The 24714-nt window shown below is 35.0% G+C and overlaps 1 protein-coding gene across 1 annotated transcript in view; it reads left to right on the plus strand.

The window, feature by feature from the left end:
* The window catches only part of Man2a1 (mannosidase alpha class 2A member 1), a 161209-nt gene that overhangs the window by 96760 nt on the left and 39735 nt on the right, over nucleotides 1-24714 (plus strand). The window contains exons 13-16 of the mRNA XM_070036027.1: nucleotides 13880-14045; nucleotides 16342-16560; nucleotides 17519-17641; nucleotides 21215-21329. Of these exons, the coding sequence (XP_069892128.1) occupies nucleotides 13880-14045; nucleotides 16342-16560; nucleotides 17519-17641; nucleotides 21215-21329 (623 nt within the window). The remainder of the gene's footprint in view (nucleotides 1-13879; nucleotides 14046-16341; nucleotides 16561-17518; nucleotides 17642-21214; nucleotides 21330-24714) is intronic.

Genomic DNA, 24714 nt, shown 5'->3' on the forward strand with positions numbered 1-24714 from the left:
CAAAAGTCTCTTTCAACCAGTCTACTGGATTGATCAACCAGATGATCTGATTCACTCCTTTTCTGAAACATACCTTGGCTTGTAGCAAATAGATCCCTGGTTAGCAGGCCAGTATATTTTTTAAGTAAGTTTTTATTGTGAAAATACAATTTGTTTTTCCCCTTCCACTCCCCAAATTATACCATCATCAAATACAGTGACAACAGGGGTTATACTGTGGGGTATGGACATACAAAGCAACAAAAAGTCACGTGGTACCTTACAAATACATGAAACAGTAGCAAGAAAGAAAAAAAACACTTGGGTCCTTATCTTGGGTTCCTTTCACTTAACAACATCTTATCTGATCTTTTCTGTTTATCTCAGATACTAGTTATTGCAAATAAGGGAAACCATGGGACCTATGTTTCTTTGGGCCTGGCTTACTTCACTTAATATAATTTTTTCCAAGTCTTTCCATTTCCTAACAAATGGGGCAACATCATTCTTTCTGATGGAAGCATAGAATTCCATTGTGTATATATACCACATTTTCTTGATCTATTCATCTATAAGGGGTATCTGGGTTGGTTCCATATCTTAGCTATGGTAAATAATGCTGCAATAAACATAGTTGTGCTGGTAGCTTTAGTATGGTCTTGTTTGTGATCATTTGGGTAAATGCCCAAAAGTGGGATTGCTGGGTCATAGGGGAGCTCTATGTGGAGTCTTTTGAGGAACCTCCATACTACTTTCCAAAGTGGTTGAACAAGTTTATACTTCCACCAACAATGCAATAGGGTTCCCTTCTGGCCACAGCCCCTCCAGCATCTGTTGTTATTAGAGTTCTTGATTCTAGCCATTCTAACTGGGGTGAGGTGGAATCTCAGTGTTGTTTTGATTTGCATTTCTTTTATGGCTAGAGAAGTTGAGCATTTCTTCATGTGTCTATTGCAGAACGGTAGATTTCTATGAGGTACATAATTGTAATGAATCAGTTGTATCCTATACCAGGCCCTCTGTTATTTTTCTCTCACAATTTGATTAATTTTTATTCTATAAAAGAAGCTCTCCCTCTTTTTATTAAGTTGACTGCTTTTGAAAGATGTAACAAAGAGGAGTCATTATCAAATGTTAGTAAAATGAAGACTTGGAAATAAATCAGATAATAATGTTATTAATGAAACAGTCCTCACTCAGATTGTTTAATATTTGTGAGTTTCATAGTACTTGATCTGCTTAACATATAACTTCTTGTTCTACTATATAAAACCTAAGCTTAAAACCATGCTCCATCATGTTTATAGTTAGTAGAAAATATGACCTAGTACCAGAATTACAGTCCCATAGTCAAAACAAAATGATTACTCTTAGATCAGAAGATCATTAGATTAGACTGTGACATAAAACTGTATGTTTTATGATAACTGTTTATGATAATTGTTTCTGTGACTTTTAAGTCAACTTTACGTTTTTCCCACAAAGATCCATAGCTATAGACAAGCTTTTTAATTGTCTATCAAGTCATATTGTTAACTTTTTTCTTGTGATTTTTACCTCAAATATTTGGTTATGAACTTAATAGACACTTGTATAACAAGCACATCTTTCATTGTTCACTGAATTATTTGCAATTTTTTTAGCTCAAAACATCCTCTTTATTTTTTCCATGGATCCTAAAAAAAAATTTAGGAAAAACTTTAGCTAAAACTTCAGAATTTACTGACCCTTTTATTTTTTAATCTTTAAGAGCTTTTTGGATTTTACAGATGAGAGATTAGAGTAATGGTTTGAGAGAATTGTGAGGTTGTTTAAAAACAGTTAGCAAATTCCCTAATATTAAACACTGTACAATAGCAACTACCTTAGCTCTTCTGCATGGTAAATGTTGAGTTGTAACTGTTTCTCAAGGCTTTATTATCCCAGTTTCTCTCCTCTGTGTGAATTCCCATCTCATTGAAAAGCCTGTGGGAAAATGTCTGAGTCTTAGTAAATTCTTGTGCTTAAGCAGTGTTATTTTTTGTACCACATTTCTTAAGCATGGAATTATTCAGGAGTTGACACAAAAATTTTGCAGGAGGACTTTTCTTATGTCTGCCTAATGTAGATGGCTTCCCAGCCATACTTCATACTTTCTCTTTCATCAGAATTCTTGTTTTTTTTTCATTTCTACTGCACTATTTTACCTACTGAAATATTTTTTAAAATTTTACAATTCTTTCATCAGATGTTTAAAAATCAAATATCAGCCTCCTGAGTAGCATTGCATGTGTGAACCTCCCAGCACCTGGCTCTAGTTTCTATTTTAAATCAGACTTTCTTAACTAGCTGTGTTGTTCTAGTTTGTCAGATTATTGGACAGTGAATTATATTTTCACAGTGGGTTTTTTGGTTGTATGATTTGTGACATCATGCAATTGCCGTATCAGAACCGTGACACCTCCTAAGATGAAGGCAGATGACACTAGTTCTACAATGTAGTGAGGATTGTAACAACTTCTAGTTGTTTGTAAATACATAACTTCATAATACTTAGGAAAGTAGATGAGATACTGTAGACTAATAGCTGGTATTAGCTTCTGCATGTGTGCGAGATACTAAATTTTTCTAATGATTTTTAAAATTTTTTTAAAATTTTATTACTAGTTTTTTTCTGACTTGCTAGTTTTTCCACCAGCTAGATGTAGTTACGTAATGCACTGTGAAAGTGTTACAGTAAATGTATTATCTGGAATATGAGTGCTTTTCAAGTGCTTTTTATTGGGATGAAAGTTTTTGATAACAATATGAAAGAGCTTGTAGCTTTTTGTTTTTCATAGTTTCTTTTCTCTATCTAGTTTCTTTTTTTTTTTTTTTAAAGATTTCTTTTTTTTTTTTTCTTTTTGCTTATGTGGTGCTGAGGAATCGAACCCAGGGCCTCAGGCATGCAAAGCAAGCGCTCTACCACTGAGCCACCTTCCCAGCCCTTCTCTATCTAGTTTCTACCTGGATGACAGAAATGGTTTTTTGTTTTTGTTAGTTTTTTTCCCCCCAGTTTGTTTTAAATTTAGTTCTCTATCTAGTTTCTACATTCCATCAGGGCTATTTCTGGCGTTCATCCTGGCTTTTGACATTGTGAAGTTAAACTAACTAACCAAAAGCGGAGTTCAGAGAATAGATTGAAGTAATGTGGAGTATTTCAAGGTCTTCCATTCTTCTGAACCAGATTTTTTTTTCCTTCTAAATGCAGATTAATAAAGCGGGCACTACAAGAGGAACAAGGAAAAAGGATTTTAGTGAAAGTATCCTGGTCCTGAGAAAGTCAGGGAGGGCTTCAAGCCCATTTTGGACTTCAGAGCACTTCACAACTTTGTGGTAAAAGAAAAATTTTAAATAGAGCCTTTGGACTTATTTAAATTCATCCTTATTTGGAGAGTAGCTTAATTAATTAACTTAATTTGACAAGAAAATTATGAATGACATAGGACTGCTTTTTAGAGTATCTGAGTTCCAGATTTGTTGTAGGTATTTAATAGACATTCAGAATAACCAAGGTAGTTGGCTGGTTTGTGTGCTTTTCTTTGAGATGTATTCTTCATCCCTTGTGATACATTTACATTCTACATGAGTGATAATCTTCTTCAGTCATCTTTTCTGAGACCAGTATTGCTTCTAAAAGTGTTGTGAGAATAGAAAGTAGTTGGTGTTTTGTTGATTGCTTCTAAAAGTGTTGTGAGAATAGAAAGTAGTTGGTGTTTTGTTGTTTTCATATTTTTATCACTTGCATGAAGGCTCACTAACATGAAGAAATGTGGTACCAATAAAAAGCTCTTTTTCCCTTGTTTACCTGGAAAACTTGCACAGGATAAATTTCATTTGTCAACAAAGATACACAGAGTGAATATAAACATATTTGTCATTTCTGTCTTTATGAACAAAACAAACTTGTCTTACTGTGTTAACTTCTAAGGTCTTTTCTATTTGTGAAAAATCATTTCGTTTACATATACTACAGGCTTCTCCAGAATTGGAGAAATGAAATTTCCTTCCAGTAGATGAAAATTACATTTTGATTGAACATCATTCCTTATGCAGTCACCCATAAATATAATGTCTTTCGCTGCCTTTTCAGAAAATAGCTACAGATGTGATTTCTGAATTGACAAGAAAATAGAATGTCTTAATGTTTTAGGTAACATAGATGGTATTTTTGTTGTAGGCAAAACACTTTCAGAGTGAAAGCAACTTAATTGGTGACAAGACTCCTGGGGTCAGTCAAATTATGTATAATTTTTTTGTCTGTCTTTTTATTGCTTTAGTATCAAAAGTTTTAGAATGCTTAGAAAGGAATTTTTATTCTTTTAATTGACTTGCTACTGTCTGAATATGATTGTAAGAATTTTCAGCCCGTCTATGTTTTGAAAGTTTTAAGTTTACTCCTTGGTTTTACTTTGCATGTATGGTTTTAGAAGTGATTCTTACAATGCAGAGAAGCTTTGAAGTTTCTAGTTCTACTTGAGGATTAATATTTTGTCGTATTAAGTTGTATTTCTTACAAATTGTGATGACATTCTTGATATTCTGTTACTCCATTCCATTGAGCTTTGGCAGCTCAAAGGAACACAGTGATTTAAAGGAATCCCTGCACTGAGAATTAGGCAACTGATTGGCTTTAGCCACTAACGACCTTCCTAGTTTTAGAACTTCAGTCTCACTTGCTGTGTATCTTGGCAGAGATAGAGTTTAAATATTTACTCTGTGATTTTTGTCTGCTAATACATGAAACAAATTTTTAAAAAAAAATCATTGGCATAAACATCAGGAAAGAAATTGTGGGAAAAGCACTCAGTTCTGGAAAATAATATCCAATGCTGGTCTACCAGTAAAAGAAGCTATCTTTTAGAATAACCACAATACTGCCAAGTGAAGATACTTGTGCTCAATTTCCTCTTACCACCTCTTACAAAAGTAGGAAGTTACTGCTTGTTTAATCCTTTCACAAACCAGGAGAGGTAGCCTAGTCCTCATCACTTCATAAAAACTACCTTTACCCCGAAGGTGGGGGCTGTTAGGGAAAACACAATCTAATGGGGCTGGATTAGGAGAAGCATGGGGAGGGTGGGGAGGATACTGAGTGCTACAAATGACTCCCCTGTGCCTCCAGCACAGGCACACTTTAGTGGCTTGCCCTTTACAGGAGCATCACTGGCTGCCTTTCTTGCCTCCAATCTGATTAACTTTGAATCTTGGCTCTACCACTAAAATAATTACATTATCTTGAGGAGGATATGGAGCTACCCTAGGTAGGTGTAAATTTTTGGGCAAGATTTTGAGACTTCATAGGGTAATTTTAAAGCTGAAGCAAGTTAATTAAAGCTCATACTATATAACCAGCATCATTCTAAAGGCTCGCTAAGTGCTAATACTATTATTGTTGTTGTTGTTGTTATCATAAGACCTGGAAAAAAAACAACCACAAACTAGGTCCATTTTATTTAGATAAAAATAACAAAGATTCCTGTAACATTTTTATATTTGATTCACTATCTATTAGTAATATGAGCCTGCATAAGTCTTTACCCAAATAATTAGTACTTTACCACCTTACTTTCTAGAATATTTGCTTAGTAATATCTACTTATTTAAATTAGGAGCTATTGTTAGCTCTTAGCTGTTAGCTATTTTATGGAATTCTTGGAATTTGAGGAGTGTAACACAGTTCAGAAATTACTGAATGGCAAACAGCAGTTTTAGTAGCTATCTTAGTAATGCTTTATGAAGGTTGCGTTATGCTTACATGTGAGTACACCTGTAGTGTGCTGGTTTTGATTTGTCCTTGGAATTGTGTCTCATTGGATAAAAAATTCAGAGTATCTTTTTTTTTGGGGGGGGGTCCAGTCATGGGGCCCGAACTCTGGGCCTGGGTGCTGTCCCTAGCTCTTCAGCTCAAGGCTAGCGCTCTACCACTTGAACTACAGCACCACTTGCGGCTTTTTTCTTTTTGCTTATGTGGTGCTGAGGAATCGAACCCAGGGCCTCAGGAATGCAAGGCAAGCGCTCTACCACTGAGCCATCTTCCCAACCCCCAGAGTATATTTTTAATTCATCAATTTTGAGAAAGTGGTGATCAGGTAACAATTACATACTGCTATACTCAAATTGTAATTTTCACGGCTGATATCAAGGAAGCTTGATCTGCACCTTTTTTTTTTCTTAGTAGATTAGGCCATATTTATTATTTCATTGGATATAGACTTCTAGAAAACATCACTTTCTGTTTTTCCTTGAATATATATATATATATATATATATAAATATTTAGCAAATGAAGATAAATGTTGTTAGAGGGATTCTTTAAAATGGAAAATTGTTAAATGTTTGTGGCCTATTTTATAAGAATAACAAGGTGAATGGGGGTTCGATTTAAGGTATTCAAAGATGAAAAACAAATAGAATTTTAAAACATTAAGTAACAATATAAGGGACCTTGAGCAATATATTAAGGGACTGTTAGTTATTTCCTTGTTAGAAAGCATAGTGTTGTGTTTTGTTTGTTTCTCCCTGTTAACAGAGGGCACTTATGCTAGATATAGTGGAGTCTTGGGCCACGCATACTTCATTTCAAGCTTTGGGCCCACTGTCGGGACCCCGGGCTCTTCCTGCTGTTATTTACCCCAAGTCATCCCCTTTTCCAGGAGTTCCAGTTTTATTTTATGTTTGTTTCTTTATAAAAGTCTTTATGAGTGTAAAACAGGAACGATTTGGGAGGGGAAACCAGTGTGGGAGAGGGATGAAAAGAGCTGCAGATGGAGGGGTAAATGTTGTCGAAATGCTTTGCACTCATGTTGAACATAGAATAATGAAATCCATTTAAATGTTTGGGAAGGAGGAGAACAGGAAATGAGGAAGGCCAGTAAAGGGGACTAATTTCCATTGAATATATTGAGTACATTGAATATTTTGGAATATCACAAGGAAACCCCTTTCGTACAACTAGTACACACTAACGACTATAACATGGGGCAAAGTCTTTTCTATTTTCCATAGGGATTTTTTATGGTGAATCTGGTATATTAACTTTTGGTTGCTGCCATAACAAATTTAGTCTCTTAAAAAAGAACACAGACCCAAACCTGTTATTTTGGAATTCCAGAGATGAGGAGTCTCAAACATTTTTTACTGGGCTAAGAAAGCAGTGGCACAGGTGATTCTTTTCGCTAGCCTCCTTTGCCTTTTCATCTTCTAGAAGCCACCTGCTGTGCTCAGCTGGTGACTCATTCCTTATACACATTCTAGCCTTTTGTTGCGCTTGTTGTGTGGTCTTCCCTGTTTGAAGGAAGATCCTTGTTGAGTTACATGGACTTATCTAGATAATTCCTTCCCCAAATCCTTAATTTAATTACATCAACAGAATCACTATTACTACAAAAGAAGTTTTTAGGTTCTGAGGACTAAGAGTATGGATGACCAGAGAGCCATTATTTAGCCTGCTTGGAAAGCTGATTTTTTATTTCCCATGGAGTGGGTTCTCAGTTCCAGATTAATTTAGGAGCAGAAGGACCAATCTATGTGAAGCTTCCTCAAACATTAGGTTTCAGGAATTCTATACCTGGATTAGCACCCTTAGAACCTTTTTCCCCTGTGTGTTTAATTTGGTTAATTGTACCAACATACCTGTGTTTAATTTGGTTAATTGTACCAACATACTCTCCTATAGGAGAGTCTGCCTTCTTCAGGAAATCCAAGTACATCCTACTGAACAAATTTGTTCCCCTTTTTATCAGTCTTTACCTTTCCTACTTGAACTGTTGAAGCTATCTACATAGTTTTCCTGCGTTGAATATCACCCCGAAATCCTTCTTTCTCCTGACAACTAAGATTAGGTGTTGAAAATGAAAATTCGAGCACATTAAACCTTCTGGTTATTCCCCATCACCTGCATAAAGAAGTCTTAAGTTTTATGTCATGACTTAAAGACAGTTCAGATCCCATTGTAACTTTGGATTTGCCTCGCTTTTTAGTTTTAAACATTGACATTTCAAAGATACATTTTACTAAATAGAATCTAGGGTTACTGGACATAGCATCTTTTTTTTTTTCACATTTTGTGCCATTGATCTTGTACCAGTGGGCATGGATGTCCATGCCCACCTTTGCCTGGCTATATTCCCTCCTTCCCCTTTTGAGAAGTTGATTCTATTACTTTTCCTACTATTTATTTTTAAATACTTTTTTAAACAGGATTATATGTCAAGAAGTATAAAAAGGAAATGGAGAATATCTACTAGTAATGCCAGTATCTAGAAGTTTCAATGAACAGTTTTTAAGCATTTGTTCAGAATTTTATATATTTCATACTTTATTGTTTCTATATAATCCAGAATATTATTTTCTATCTAATAATATAATATTTTCTTAGATTTAGGATATTTTAAGTATTTGTGACTATTACTATTATTAGCCAGCATTTCCTCTCAATTCATTATGTGAGTTAGCTAGCCAATGTATTTTGGATAGTTTTATCTTGCCTTCTTTTGGATTGAATTTTTAAATTAGTACCTCTGATCCAAGTGAAGAATTAAGAGGATTTCACACGATACATCCCAATGTATTTTATCCTTTTTGGGGGCTCAAATTTTCTTTTTATCTGTGGATTGATTGCTGTATTTATTTAAAAAATTCTTAGATATTCGAATATATATATTGTGCCACTTTTCTTCCATATGTAGACAGCTTATTTTACATATTGCCTTTTTACAGTGGGTGTCCATGCCACTGATACGCTTTTCTATATTGTTCAGCTTTTTTTAAATCTGAACTTGATCTATCTATCTATCTATCTATCTATCTATCTATCTATCTATCTATCTATCTATTATATATATATATTTTTTTAATTCAGGGTCTCATGCTTGCTAGGTGAGTGCTTTACTGCTTGAGCCATGCCTGCAGCCCTTTGTATTCTGCTTATTTTTATGCTTCCTATCATAGCAACAATAGCAGTCTCACACCATCATGTCAAGCTTCTTCTGTTGAGATGGAATCTTGTGAAGAGTGTTGCGTGTGCTGGACTCCAATCACAGTCCTTCTTATCCCTTCTCTTTTATAGTTGTGGTGACAGGCACACACCACTATGCTCTAGCTATTGCTTGTGCTAGGGTCCTGTGAGCTTCTTCACCTGGGCTTCTCTCCAACCATGATCATTCTGATCTCTGACTCTTCAAGTATGTAGGATTGCAGGTGACCTAACTATCAGTGCCAGGCTGAAATGAATCTTCAGTATGCTGTTACTGATTAAGAATCAGACAGAATAAGCTCTACCTTCCCTTTGTTCTTTACATTCTTTGTGTCCTTGGATCTGTCATTTCCTCCATTGTTACATACCTGACCTGCGTTTTTTGGAGAAATGAAAATAATCAAAGTGAAAACTGCTCTGATACAACTGTAAAGCCCCAAACTTACTGATATTATTTCAAAATGATTCTCCTAATGCAGTTTTTCTGCAGTAGTCACTCATCAGATATTTATTGAATGTGACTATGCCAGGTACTGTGAGAGGCACATTAAGTCACAATTATTTTCATAGAACTTTCTGCTTACTTGATTGGTTTTTAAACTGTGCTAACAGAGGACTTAAAAATATTTTTTGTGTATGCTGTTCCTGGGGCTTGAACTTAGAGCTTGGGCACTGTCCCTAAGCTTTTTCATGCAAGACTGCCACTTGAACCACAGCCCCACTTCTGGCTTTTTGATAGTTAATTGGCTTTTTTTGGTAGTTAATTGGAGGTAAGAGTCTCATGGACTTTCCTGCCCAGGCTGGCTTTGAATGATGATGCTCAGATCTCAGCCTCCTGAGTAGCTAGAATTAAAGGCATGAGCCACCGGCACCTGGGGAAAACGTTTCTTTTCTATCTTTTTTATATAGACATAGAAATAGGTGGTGTTTTTAAAATCTTTCCTCACATTTTGTTTTTGCTTTCTAAATGGAGTGAGGTCATAGACAAACTTTGTAGTATTTTTGGAAGATTTTTTTTCTTTTCTGTTTGCATTTGTAAGTTGTCTCTCGCAAATATAACACACATGAAATGTAAATAGCTTTTTGTTCACCTGGAGCTTCCTGAGGAGAGAAGCTGTGCAGGAATCTTTGGTATTGCTGAGGAGACGGTTTTTCATGGCTATTTGAAATTAAGGAAATCTCTACAGGAAATTCCATCTGTCAAAAAGATCCTTATAGAATTGGCTGTGAGTGATGTGGTTAAGAAGATGGCTCTTGATTAAGACTGACTTCTAAGCCTTGTTGTGGTAGTTTCAGCTGGACCTAAACTAACAAGAAGAACCAGTTTCCCTGAAAGCAGGATAAAGGCAATGCCATAGCTGGCTGGATCCTCAATACTCAGCTTGTAGAACCAGTTTCCTTTTTAGAAGGATGAGGCTGTGCTTCCTATGTTGGCCATCTAGTCCAAAGGCTATCTCAAACTTACATGAAACACTGATCAATGCACTCTTCTTCCACCTTGTCCATCAGAAAGCCTGTGTGCACTTAGACTTGTTCACAGCTTTTGTAGATCCTATTAGATTTGCCTCAAAGAAGAGACTTGAGATTGTCATAGTTTTCTTTCTTAACCTGGTGTGAGTTCCCTCTGTGAAAGATGGGAGGGATTCTGAATACACTCGTCCTTGATAGACTCTTCAAGGACAGAACTACACTTCCCATGAAAGTGCAGTTCTTCCATAAAGTAATTACCACTTTGACTTGAGCATGTAGACGTCCTTCCATTTTTCTTCATTCATTTTTCTCGAAGCCATAGTACATCACCTTCTGTCTAGAAGTTTGATTGGCAGATAACAAATGAGTGTTCTTTCCTCATGACATGAGAATTGTTCTTTGTATATATAGAATTAATTGTCTATCACCTCAAGTTGTCAGGGTCTGGTGTCACATTGAAGACTAGGGATTCATAAGGCTTGATGACAGATAATAGCTAAAAAGTTATTGCTAATGTGTAAGAAATTAGAGGGGGGAAAAAATCTCAAAATTCTCTGAGTTTTTCTCTGACATTACTTCTTAGATAAAATAGAAATTAATCTCCATTTTTAGAGCATCATTAATTTTCTTGGTTAGTGTAGATCAAATGTTATCAATTTTCAGTAAGTGAATGAAAGTTGTATATGATATTGAAAGTTGTTGATTTCATTTATAACTGAAAGTCTTAACTCATGTTTAGGTTATTGGCCCAAAAATAAGTGTCTGACTATCAAACCTGAGAATGACAATGAAATTTAGCTGATTAATGAAAATTTGCTTATTTCTAATAGAAATTAATTTATAATTATGTTTTCTCAGTACTCTTAAATTGTACATAGATAAGAGCTTGTATATGTGTCATATAAATTTTTGTTATATAAATTTGTACTGTGTATTTGAGCATACTGGAACTCTCTACATTAAAAATTATTTCCTTAGTGTAGCATTATACTCATACCCTACACATTCTTGGCATGATATTACATAATCATTTAGTACAATAGAAATTTATTATGGTCAAATACTAATTAGCTATTTAAGTGAAACAAGCAGAATCTAGTTTACAACTTACTTTAAAAAGTGGTTTAATATGGTACAAAACCAAATGTATGATTAAAACTATCATTCACATTAAGTGTGAGTCATTCTTTATATTTTCCATAGGAAGGAATGTTCTGGATTCTTATCACATAGTAGTTGTGTATGGGCACATTTCATTTTATCACAGCCTTCATGACCTTCTCTGCAGTGGAGCATCTGATGAACCACTCAGCAGATATTCTGGGACGTCTGTGATATTGGTGCCTGAGAATGCCTGCAGACTTCTGCAGAATTAGGAGTGTGTTTAGAGATTTTCATATTAACTAGCTTTGTAAGTATCTAGGACCATGGGTTTCAGTGAAACAAATCATTCTTTAGGAGGTTCTGGTCTAAACATCTTTGGCACAGATGGAGTGACTATCAGCTGTTCTTCCTCTGTTTGCATTAGAAAATCTAACATTAGAAAACATAACACTGAATCTTAGCAGTTATGATTCTCCAGTTGTGTTTGTGATGGAGAAGAGTCAAGTGAATCTCTAGCAAGGTGCATTAGAAGGGTGCAGATATGTGGGCAAGAACACCAGAGATGTATGTTCAGCACTCCTCTTGAGTGGGAAACAACTTTTTTCCTTGAGAATGGTTTCTGTGGTACTCTAGTGGAAGGAGGTGTAGAGTTCTTTGTGGATTTGTGACTAAGAGGCTTGCTTCTTTTTATGTATGTAGAATATCAATGAACACAGGTGATGAAAAGGACAAGTCTTCTTGTCTTAATGCATAGAAGTGTAAGTCTAATAGGATTAGAGACATTCCTTGGTTATATTGTCAAGGTGGTATCATAGCATATTATTTGAACCATAACTGCTTCTCCTGGTAAGAAATTTACAGGTGAAACATTTTAGATTTTTGTGCTAAGTCCTCTTCCTTTTTCTCTGTTCTTTTTTCCTTTCCTCACTTGGTCACTGTAGATATTTATTTGATTTCTTAACAAATGGCTTATAATGTAGATAAAAGCAAAAATGTGTAGGAAACACATTGAGGAAGAAAGAACATTAGTAATCTTTCTAATGTGTTATGATAAACATGTGCTAGCTTGCTTTTACTCTTTGTAGTGCATATGTCCTGGGGGAAAAGTGGTTATTATCTAACTATTCAGTCTGTGTTTCTACAGTTACGAATTTGTCTATGAAAACAAATATTTCAGATCATATAAAACTCACTAGTGAATCAGTGAGTAATATTTCTTCTTTGAAGTGTCCTGATTTATTTGTATATAATATGATGCAAATTAATTTTAATGTAAAATCATAAATCAGGCAAACCATGCATTTTTCATGAGTTTTGTCTCCTGATGTGTAGAAAGTTTCTCCTAATACAACGTCATGGATGCTTAATGGAGAGTGATTAGACGCTCAGAGATTTGAGAGAGGCCTATAGGAAAAATAAGATCTTAAGTATCTTTTATAAATGGTTATGCTTACAAGTACCCTGTAAAAATTAATTCTGAAATGAGGATGTCATAATATGCTAATTCAAAATGGTGGAAAAACACTTGCTAAAATTCTCAGTTCATTCTTTTTTTTAAAATTTATTCTAAGGATTGTACATAGTGGCAAATATTGCCAGAACTTGTATTAAAAGTTTTATTTTTCCTCTTTCTCTTAAGCCACTGTCAAGTCCTTTCTACAGCAATATTTATCATAAAATGTTGGCCCTTATTCTAAGTAGATTCACTTCAAATAGTCTTTTTTCCAGATCCAGGTTTCTGGAGTAGGAAAGGACCCCTGTATATAAAATATACATGTGAATTAAGAAAATTTTCAAATTTTCACATACAGCCATATGATTTTCTGTGTTGGGTGGTTTAAAATATTTTTTTTTAAATGGGAGGAATTGTAGCTAACAGATAGACAATTTATGGGTTTTTTGTTGTTGTTGTTTGGGGGTTTTTTTGGGTTTTTTTTGTTTTTTTTTTTTTTTGCTTTACTGAAATTCTGCAAGGATCAGGGTATTAGGTGCAAAGTGGTAGTCCATTTAGACAGATGATTAAAACCATACTTAGATGTCATTTCTGGGATATGAAAGAGCTTCATTACAAGTCTATTAATGTCTTCCATTTGAAACAGTTTTTATTCTCCAGAAAGCACTTCGAAGCATTATTTCATTGCCCTTTGTGCTCTGTGGTATTTGTTGTGAGGAAATTACCGGTCCTCTGTCAGTTCTGACAAGAGTTCTGTGTCACTCTTCTCTACACATTGGCTCAATGACTGTGAACTGAGGTCTTAGGAAATATGTGAAAGAAAAATATTTTGAGATCCCAGTATTTGACAATTACTTTTTTTTTTTTTTTTTTTGCAGGTACCTTGTGGTCTACAATCCTTTAGAGCAAGAGCGGAAGTCAGTGGTTTCTGTCTATGTGAATTCTCCCACTGTACAAGTGCTGTCTTACTCAGGACAGCCTATAGAGGCTCAAGTCAGTGCTGTTTGGAATGATGCACACACTATCTCACAAACAGCCTACAAGGTATGTTGTGGCCGGAAAAACATATGATTGCAAAAGGACATAACCACAGTATACAGTTTGTACTTTTTTTTTTTTTTCATCAGTTGTGGGGCTTGAACTCTGGGCCTGGGTGCTATCCCTCAGCTCTTCAGCTCAAGGCTAGCGCCCTACCACTTGAGCCACAGCACCACTTCCAGTTTTCTGGTGGTTTATTGGAGATAAGATTCTCACAGACTATCCTGCCCGGGCTGGATCCTCAGATCTCAGCCTCCTGAGTAACTAGGATTACTAGCGTGAGCCACCCAACCAGCTAGCTTGTACTTTTATAATTAGCCTCAGGATAGGCCCCTTGAGCAGTCCTGTTGGAATATGAAAAGTGAAAAATTTAAATACCAGAGAAGATGAACTGGGTATTTAAATGATACTAGAGGAAAAAATAGATCCCATATTAAAATGTTAATGCCATTATTAATATATTATATGCTGTTAGCAGGTAACATGTTGTTAGTATATTATGTATCTTATATGCCCTTCTAAATATATATACTAGTGAGATTATGAGGTAATGAAGTAATTATTTTTCATTTTTTTGTGCTAGTCTTGCAGGTTGAACTCAGAGGTCGGTGTACTCCCCGAGCTTTGGTGCTCAAGGCTAATATTCTATACCATTTGAGCCATAGTTCCACTTGGGGCTTTTTTTTTTTTTGACAGTTAATTAGAGATAAAAGTCTCATGGGCTTTCTTGCCTAGACTGGCTTTGAACCACAATCCTCAGATCTTAGCCTCCTTAGTTATTATTATTACTATGATGATGATGGTTATTATTATTATTACTAAATTTTTGGTCTGATACAACTTAATGATAATGATGATTATAAAAATTGATATATTACCCTCCTTAATAATTTTCGTTCCATTGTAAAGGTGATAAAAATAGCATGGAAGAATGCCTTTCTAGGGTATAGTTAAGGTGTTTTGGGTTTTTTTCTGAGATATGTCTGAAAACTCTAGACTCAATTTAAAGGGTTGTGTGTATGTGTGTGTCTGTGTGTGAAATTTTCTTAGAAAAAGCAAAGTTAAACTGAGATTAAACGCTATAGAGTTTAAATCTCTACTTCTAAAGACACAGCCATAAACAAGGACAAATTCTAAAATGGAGTTATTTCTATTTGTCAAAAATTGTATACACCACAAAATGAAAAAAAATAAGGGAAGGGGTGGATCTAAGATGGGGGAAAATGTTGAAGGGGGAAAATGTTGAAGGCGTGACACAGATCAAGAGCATTGTATACATAAAAAGCTTTTTTAAATGACCAAGTAAAGTTCAATATGTATCCTACAAAATTAAGAAAAGTGAAGAAAGGAGTGGTTGGGAGGGTTAGGTAAGAATGTTGAAAGGGGTGACAATTGATCAAGACACACTGCATTCATAAACCACTTTGTTTACTTTGTGTAACTACTTGAAGGTAATAAGTATTTTCTTTAAAAAAAAAAAAGCCATTGGTGACTCACTGAGCTGTGAACATTTCTGGAGATAGAATGGAAAAGTATAGAATAACTTGATCAGATATTACAGGCTACCTGCCTTTTAGAAAATGGAGTAACTCCAGGAAGACAGACATGGTGTCTGCTACACCTTGCTCCCTGTCTACCAAACTTGCTACATCGGATGCTTGGTGCTGACAGAACTAATAGCTGTGATAGTTATGTAATTACATTGGCGATTTCAATATTAAAATAATAATATAGCTGGGCGCTGATAGTTCACACCTGTAATCCTAGCTACTCAGGAGGCTGAGATCTGAGGATTGTGGTTCAGAGCCAGCCCAAGCAATGAAAGTCCATGAGACTCTTACCTCCAATTAATCACCAGAAAATCAGAAGTGGAGCTGTGGCTCAAGTGGTAGAGCACTCACATTGAGCTGAAGAGCTAAGGGACAGTACCCAGGCCCAAAGTTCAAGCCTCACAACCAACAAATAAAATAATAATAATAATAATAATTTAAAGAAAGAAAGCATTCCATGCAGAAAGCATTAAACTTAGCCTTCATCTGGTCATATATTGAGAACAGTTATAGCAGACTGAGCATATAATTGCTAGTGAAACGGTGTCTCTGATGAGTTGCAGTGGTTGGATTTCCTGAAGAAATTGTGATGTGATGTTACATCCATAACTTATCAACTACTTATAGAATACTATAGCATCCTCATTAAAAAAAACACACACAGTAGCACATTGCTTTTAACCAACAGTAAATAAATTAACTTTGTGTAGATTCTATTTTTCTCTTAAAATTTCCTTCCCTGTCTCTTAAAGATTTCTTTTCTAGCACATACCCCACCACTGGGACTGAAAGTATATAAGATTTTACAATCTAAAAGTACAAATTCACATTTGGCCGATTATGTCATATATAATGCTGATGTAAAAGAAAATGGAATTTTCAACCTAAAGAATATGGCAAATGCTATGGAGTCTATCAGTCTAGAGAATTTCTTCATTGCACTCTGGTTTGATGGATATGGGCTGATGAAGGTATGTTCTGAAATTTATAGAAATTTATTGTTACAGTTACTACATGTGCTGATTTCAGTGAAAGGAAAAGAAAGTCTTCTTACTTTAGGCTGCACCAAATACTTCGGTGAGGAGGATAGCATGCAATTATTGGTGCCTCTAGAGAGGCACTTCGACCACAAGCCTGATCTTGTGGTACTGCCAGTTTCCGGGCAGTGCTGTTACTCCATTAAATAATTAGGAAAGCTGCAAATGTGTTCGAGAACTTTGAAAACATAGTTTGACAGCATAAAATGCCCATTAAATCTAATAATAAGTTGAATGTTTACTTAACATATCACTTTCTAGTTATTTATTCCTTTGTGTTTGGTGACACTAGGGGTTTTGAATTCAAAACCTTGAACTAGTCCTACATAGGCAATTGCACCACTTGAGCTGCACATGCTGGCAAATCACTTTAATTTTTAAAATTTTAATTTTAAATTCAAGTTTATTATACTTTTAAAACATATTGGCTGAGGAATATTGAAATAAAAAATAAATCTTCTGGTACAGAAAGTTTTGTGCCTTTGATAGAAGCTGTTTTTCTTTTGTGCCAGGTTGGGGGTTTGAACTCAAGACCCTGACCTCTTGGTTATCTTTCTTGGCTCAAGGATGGCACTGTACCACTTGAACCACACCTCCACTTCCAAATTTTTGTTGAATTAATAAGAGTCAGATTTGTCTGCCCCATCTGGCTGTGGATTGAGATCCTCAGATCTCAGTCTCCTGAATAGGCATGGACCCACGTGGGTACAGTTGTAGTGAAGGTTTTAAAACCTGAGACTAGATGGACAATTATAATGTTCAACCAAGAATTTTAAACCTGAGAGGCAAACATTACCATATGTCAGTTTCTCCTGAGGTTTAATTGATATATACATAGAATCAGATATAATACAGCATTTCAATAGTGAATTGCTTTAACTTTTTTTCTTAGAGAATGAGAACCAAAGATGATGGGAAAGACCATGAAATAAGAGTGCAATTTTTCTGGTATGGAACCACAAATAAAAGAGACAAAAGTGGTGCCTACCTCTTCCTGCCTGATGGTAAGCCCCAGGTAAGTAACGCTGACAAGTTTATCTCCTGGGTTTATGATCTGTTTAAGGATCAGGTTACTACCTTTCTACCCAGTGTTATACTTACACTTGAAAGTTAGGTAAACCAACAGAGGGTCGAACTTGCAATTCAGTTAGGATTATTTAAACCAGTGTTTTCCATGGAAAGAAGCTAGTTTGACTTTAGACTTGGTGCTTTGGTAGTGTTTTATATATGTGCAGCACAGTATGAAGAGATAAAATAATACCTAGGTCTGTGGAAAAAATGGATCATCTACTGGCTGTTTCTCCTTAACTTTCAACACTTTCATAGAGCATTTTCCCACCCTTGACTATAGAGGTAGTGAGTATATGCAAACTCTGGCACATTCTGAAAATGTAGAAAATTATGAAGAAAGCAGTAAGTTGTACAAACTTCAACAACCCCATGAAAACCATTGCTAATATTTTGGTGTGTTTTTAAAATATCTGTTATCTTCTAGTTAAAGTCTATCCATTCTCTAATTCTCAGTTTCATCTTTGCATTTTTGTGCTTTATTTTTTATATACATCTCTGTTCACAATCTGATAGTGTTTCTTGGATATAATTTTAATATTCAATGTTGTGTTTACTATTTTTCTAAGGTACATGTGTTCTTCTTATTTTTCACTGTTAGATACTGGCAATAGGCTTTCTTTTTATGTAATTCTGATTATTTCCTAAGGAAAACCTTTATAGAAATTCACTGCCTGAATCCTGGTAGAGCCTCTTTATACATACTGCTTATTTCTCTAGAAAGTCTACATAAATGTTCCTTTCCTCTTGGGATTTTTAAGTAACTTTCTAGTGTGCCGTTTTTCAAACACTAAGAATTAACCCTATTAGAAGAGTTGCCTGTAGTAGTAGTAGGTTAACTTAAAATTTTTATTTTCTATACAGTTTTTGGGATTATTAATGAAATGATACTTTTTCTACATTGATTGTTCTTATTTCTTTTGTTTCTTGTTTATGTCTTACTGGTGCATACTATTGACCTATAAGTATTCTTTGTACACAGTCAGATGAATCTTCCAAAATTTCCTGTCTGTGTTATTTAATTTTATTATTTCATTTTTCTAGCAGTCTATAATATTTTGTAGGCAATTCTGCATTTTTTCTCTTTATAAAAAGAAATTTTTTTTAATTTAATTTACTTTTATTTGTGAACATACTGTACAGAGGAGTTACAATTACATGGGCAGGATAATGCGTACATTTCTTACCAAGCATTGCAGCCTCCTGCTTTGTTTACCCTTCACATCCCTTCCCAGCCTCCCCCTCCCCCCAAATCCCAATCCTTCTCCTTCCCCCCATTCTCCCCCCCCCCCCCCCGCACCAAAGTTGTAAAGTTCGTTTTCTACATGACAACTTGTACTTCTCATTGTTGCAACAGGTCCACCTGTATCCTTAAACAACTTGCTTTTCCCCATCTCCTCCACAAGTTATACTGACATCAAATATAGTGAAAGCAGGGGTTATACCGTGGGGGAGGGACATACAAAGCAACAAAGAGATAATCTTATAAATGTGTTAGAAACACATGCATGAAAGAAAAAAACATTAAAATACACATCTAAGGGTTCATTTTCCTAACATCACATTATCTGACCTTTTCCGCTTGACTCATACATATACTAGATATTACAAATAAGGGAAACCATGGGACCTATGTTTCTTTGGGCCTGGCTTACTTCACTTAATACAATTTTTTCCAAGTTTTTCCATTTCCTAACAAATGGGGCAATGTCATTCTTTCTGATGGAGGCATAGAATTCCATTGTGTATATATACCACATTTTCTTGATCCATTCATCTACTGAGGGGCATCTGGGTTGGTTCCATATCTTAGCTATGGTAAATAATGCTGCAGTAAACATAGTTGTGCTGGTAGCTTTAGTGTGGTCTTGTTTGTAAACATTTGGGTAAATGCCCAAAAGTGGGATTGCTGGGTCATAGGGGAGTTCTATGTGAAGTCTTTTGAGGAACCTCCATATTGCTTTCCAAAGTGGTTGAACAAGTTTACATTCCCACCAACAATGAAGTAAGGTTCCTTTCTGTCCACATCCCCTCCAGCATCTGTTGTTGTTAGAGTTCTTGAATTTTGCTGTTCTAACTGGAGTGAGGTGATATCTCAATGTTGTTTTGATTTGCATTTCTTTAAACAGAAATTTTTTGCTTGAATACTTTTTTTGGCTTTAAATATTTAAAAAAATGTTTGCCTTACATCAGAGGGAAGCTAGGAGGGGGACACAGAACTAGAAGAAAATGGGTGAAAAAATACAGCAGAGGGGCCCATCAGCTTCACTAGACATTGATGAAAGGGAACTAAGCAGCTCTAGAGTGGTAATGGGAAGGGAGGGAATGAGAGAGAAAGAGGAAACGGCTGACACTAAGCAAAAGGAAAGAAATGGACCAATCGCCCGGTTTGGAAGAAATCATTTTATTGTTAAAGTCTGTAGAGTTCATAAACTTTGTGGATCAAGACAATGACAATTAGGATTGTGAAGATTAAAATGTGTTGGTGACTATGGCTAAGTATCACTATGCCACCATACTGTGAAATTCATGTAATTACTTAATCTCAATAAAGAAAAAAATTAAATAACAGTTTGCCTTAAGGTTTTGTTGCCTAGGTATTCCTGAGAAAAAGTAACTTGTTTTATAATTTAGGAAAGCCTGTTAACCAAAATCAAGAGATTGATTTGAAACTGTGTAGTTCACACTAAAACTAACAATTTTTAGGTTGTTTTATAGTGTTTTATATACACATACATATATGTATATATATACATATATGTATGTGTATATGTGTCAGTAAGAATTTGGCGTAGACCACAGTTCACAGGAGCCATCCTAGGATAAGCAGTGGTTCCTAAGTATAAGCTGTTTCAATGTATTTCTCTTGCCAGCTTTTACCATTGGACAGGCATCTTATACTGAATAGAAAAGGTAGTTATGTTATGGGTATTATGCATTCATAGAAGTATTTAGTATCTATAATGTCAGTAGGATAAAAAGAATTATCCTTAGTTTACTAAGGGAAAGAAGTTGATGGCTCAGAACAGGAGCCTAGAAATGACTTTCTCAGGTCTCAGTTATCGCTCCCCACTTTCTAGCTATATGTTAATTAGTTATAAGAACATTACAAACTGTCACATGCTTTATTAACTTCAGAATACTTTTCTTTTTTTTTCTTTTTAATTCATGACAGAATACTTTTCTTTAGCCAAAGAGGTAGGTTTGGAATAAGATTAGACAATTCTGAAATTACTTACACTGGGTAAGTTATTATTGTAAGCCTAGCTTTTCATGCTATTGTTAAGCTAATATTTAATTACTTAATTTAATTATTTATTATTTAATTATCACAATTCTTCACCAGTGGTTTAAATCTTTCCAGTCATAAAAGTTATGTGCTTTATTTCCCATGTTTTCATTAATTTAGGTTATAAATAGTGATACCTAAACCAATGGCTTCTAAGTGATTTCATTTTTCAATTCTGTAAAAGTTTTAGAAGCCAAGATGTTTTTCCTAAAATTCTGATTTCCTCCTCAGCCGTATGTTTCCCTACACCCACCCTTGGTCAGAGTAACATATGGAATGATCTACTCGGAGCTGACTTGCTATTTTGACCATGTTGCTCATACAGTTCGACTCTACAATGTACAAGGTAAGCAAACAGACACGGTAGTCAAACATTTCATAAACTCGTTTTTCAATTATTGCTTTCCTTGTGTCATTTTTAACACATTAAAAGTGGCAGTTGGCTTATATACATGATTTCTTTTTTCTGAACTTCTTAATTGTAATATGATCTCAAACATAGGACTTAACCTTTAATAATAAAAATGACAAAAATTTGCATTCCCTTCAAAAACATAAACATGTATGCATGTCTTCTTCCTCTTAGTCCTGAGATTGTTAACTAAGAAGCCTAGAAGGCCTGAGCAATAATCCAGTATTTTATATTGTTTTATAAACTAGAATACTGTTATAACATGGATTTCAGTTAGTGGATTACTGAGTATGAGATGCTTGCACATACACGTGCTTGCACATACACGTGTATGCACGTGCACACGTGCCTCCTTAAATGTAGAATGCATTACAATAGCATATATCATAGGAATATATTTTTTTAATGTTTGAATGTAGTTTTGTTTGTTTACAGCTCTTTGGTATAGTTGTTTAATTAATTGTTTATAACTTTTAGAGGGTATTGAACAGCGTAATAGAAAACAGCTTTTGATCCTTTTCTGACTTGTTCTTTCATGAGATCTAGGTTTAAACAATGAGTCCCAAATAGTCACACTTACAGTTATGTTGGTTGATTTTTAATTCATTTTTCTTAGGATAGAATACTTTACTAACTGCTAATTTAATTCTGGTAACCAGGACATTTACCAGGTTACCAATTCTTTTAGAAAAGTTCCTTATAAAAATGCCACTTTAAATTATCTTTGTTATTCGTTAGGTTGAAAAAAGTGGTAAAGGGAAAATTTTTTCCTTGCCTCTTTTTTCTTAATTTTATTGTACAAAGTGATGTACACTTACGTATGTAAGGTAGTGAGTACATTTCTTGTTGAATATTGTTACTCCCTCCCTCGTTTTTTCTCCTACTTTCCCTCCTCCCCAGTACCCCCTTCCTCCAAGTTGTGAACTTCATTTCCAACATACTGTCTTGTGAGTATCGCTTGGTATGGGTAGAAAATAAAAAAATTTCACCATCTAATGACAGAGTCTTTCGACAAACACTTATGGGAAGTAAAGGCTATATTCAAGGCTTTGCTTTATAAGCTTACACTTCCTGACTTCACATGTCTAACTCTAGTTTTGCTTTTACTTAGCTTTGTATTTAAAATTTCATTAGTTTTGCCTTTATGTGGGATTTTGGGTGTGGGCAGACTCATGGGCAGACTCTCATGTGATCTCTTAAGTAATGATACGATATGTTGTTGGAATAATATGATCACTAGGTTGAATCAATAAATAGAAGGTTTTCTGGAATAGGGAAAAATAATATTCTGAAACACAAACTTCATGTCCTACGCACAACTTTTAGGTCATTTGTAAATACTTTTCTACTCATAGAACAGTCTATAGTTCTAAAATATTTTTTTCTTTTTACTTTCTCAAAACCTTTGGTAAAGCAGAAAAAAATACTTTAGAACATCACTTTATACTCTTTTGTAAGCTATCCCTGAAAGCTATAAAAATTTTCCTTTTAAGTATCACCAAGTATTTCATTTTATGGGTAGAATATAACATCACACAGAGATTACCTATCTTAATTTTATGTCAGAGTTTTTATTAGCATGAACTGTACATGGTGACAGGTTTCATTATGACAGCTCCATACGTGCATGTACTGTGCTTTGGTCATACCCCAATCCCTTTGCCACAATGATGACCCCTCTCCCTATTTTCTTCCAGAAGAAAGCTCTTCCTTGAGTGCAGTGTAGCACATGCCCAGGTACTGATCTATGTCTGGTACCTTTGTTTTTGTCATTTGTATTTAGACATTGTCTATGCCTTAGAATAAATGCTGAAGCAACTTATCTTGAAATTGTAACCACTCAATCAAGTGTATTTCCTCAGTTGCTTTTCCTCTTGTTTCATAGCATCTGTTAATGTCACCGCATCTCTTGGGTTTTTATTAGATTATTCGGGGCCTCTGGAACTCACATCAGTGGGTGATTTGTGTAAGGTATATTTGTGGCTATAACTTAGCCAGCTATTATACCTCAGAGGCAGATTTGAAAATAATAGATTCTGACTTGCCTATTTAGTTATCCGAACAAACTGTACTCATTAGAACTGGTTACTATTGTTCCTTTTTTCCTTTCTACTATTGTTACTATTTCTCCCTTCAGCAGCAGCTGGGTCCATGGACATTCCACTTCTTTGCCCTTCCAAAGTGGTTGCACATGCTGTCTCTGTTATCCTCTGTTGGCCTCTCCAGTGTGGCTCATTTCTGTTTGCTAGCTTGGCATTTTTTTTTATTTTTCATTTAAAGGTTGTCTTTGTGTATTTTCTTTGTAGGTTGGTTCTCTTTTCTGCTTTAGTATTCTGGTGCCCAAACTTAGCTTTTAGGGACATTTCCTTTTCAATAGACGTTCCCTTTCTCTCATCATCATCCATTCTTGGCGCTTGGAGTAGCCAATAAAGTCTTGGTGTTTAGCTGTTTTCACTTTTCTCTCAGTAGTACATGGCTTATTTATTCATTGCCAAAGAAATATGTTTACATATCAAAATACAGTTTTGTACTTTATGTAAAAATACAAGCTTTTGAAATGTCCAGCGGACTAATCTCTAGGTAAAGGAGGTACTTTTAAGATATAATTAGTTAAGAAATCGAGATTCTTCTGAATTGGGTACTAACAAAACAAAAGTAAACACGAAGACTTCCTGTTCCCTCTGGATTTCTCAGTGGATAGAATAAATTTGTCTATTGTGTATTTTTGTTCCAATAATAGACTTTTGAAGCTTGAAAACAGGAAGCTTTAGGAGTTTGTGGGAAATGACAGATAAATAGCCATCATGTGACATTAACTGAGTGTTTTCTCTAGAAGACTTTTATTCTAGTTGCCTGGATTGAAACTAAAATCAGAATATATAAATGTGAAGTGACATATAAACCTTTTTATAGTTCTAGCCCTGAGCTTTTCTTTTCTTTTTTTCCTAACATGAAAATAGTTGTTGGGAGATGAGATACCAAAACCATCCAAACCATTTTCTTCACTTTTATTTGAGCTTCTTTCAATAAATCTTCCTTTGGGAAAATACTTATTTTCACGATGGAAATTTTGCTTTTTCTCTCTCATCTTCCTGACCTACCTCTATCTGACCTATTTTACCATGTACTGAAGATTCATAGTGTCTGGATCCTGGTTCAGGGAGATTTGAAATGAAATCCTTTTTAACAGAGATGTGAGGTCTTCAGGTGTTTCTGAGTATTCTTACTACTTGAAAGAATAATCTGGGAGTTTGACTGTGTAGTTCACAACCCATCTATATCTAGAAAATCCTGAAAAATAATTAATGTGCTGAACTTT

Source organism: Dipodomys merriami, unplaced genomic scaffold (genome assembly GCF_024711535.1).
Source record: "Dipodomys merriami isolate MVZ:Mamm:240054 unplaced genomic scaffold, mDipMer1.0.p SCAF_27, whole genome shotgun sequence".
Classification (NCBI taxonomy): Eukaryota; Metazoa; Chordata; class Mammalia; order Rodentia; family Heteromyidae; genus Dipodomys; species Dipodomys merriami.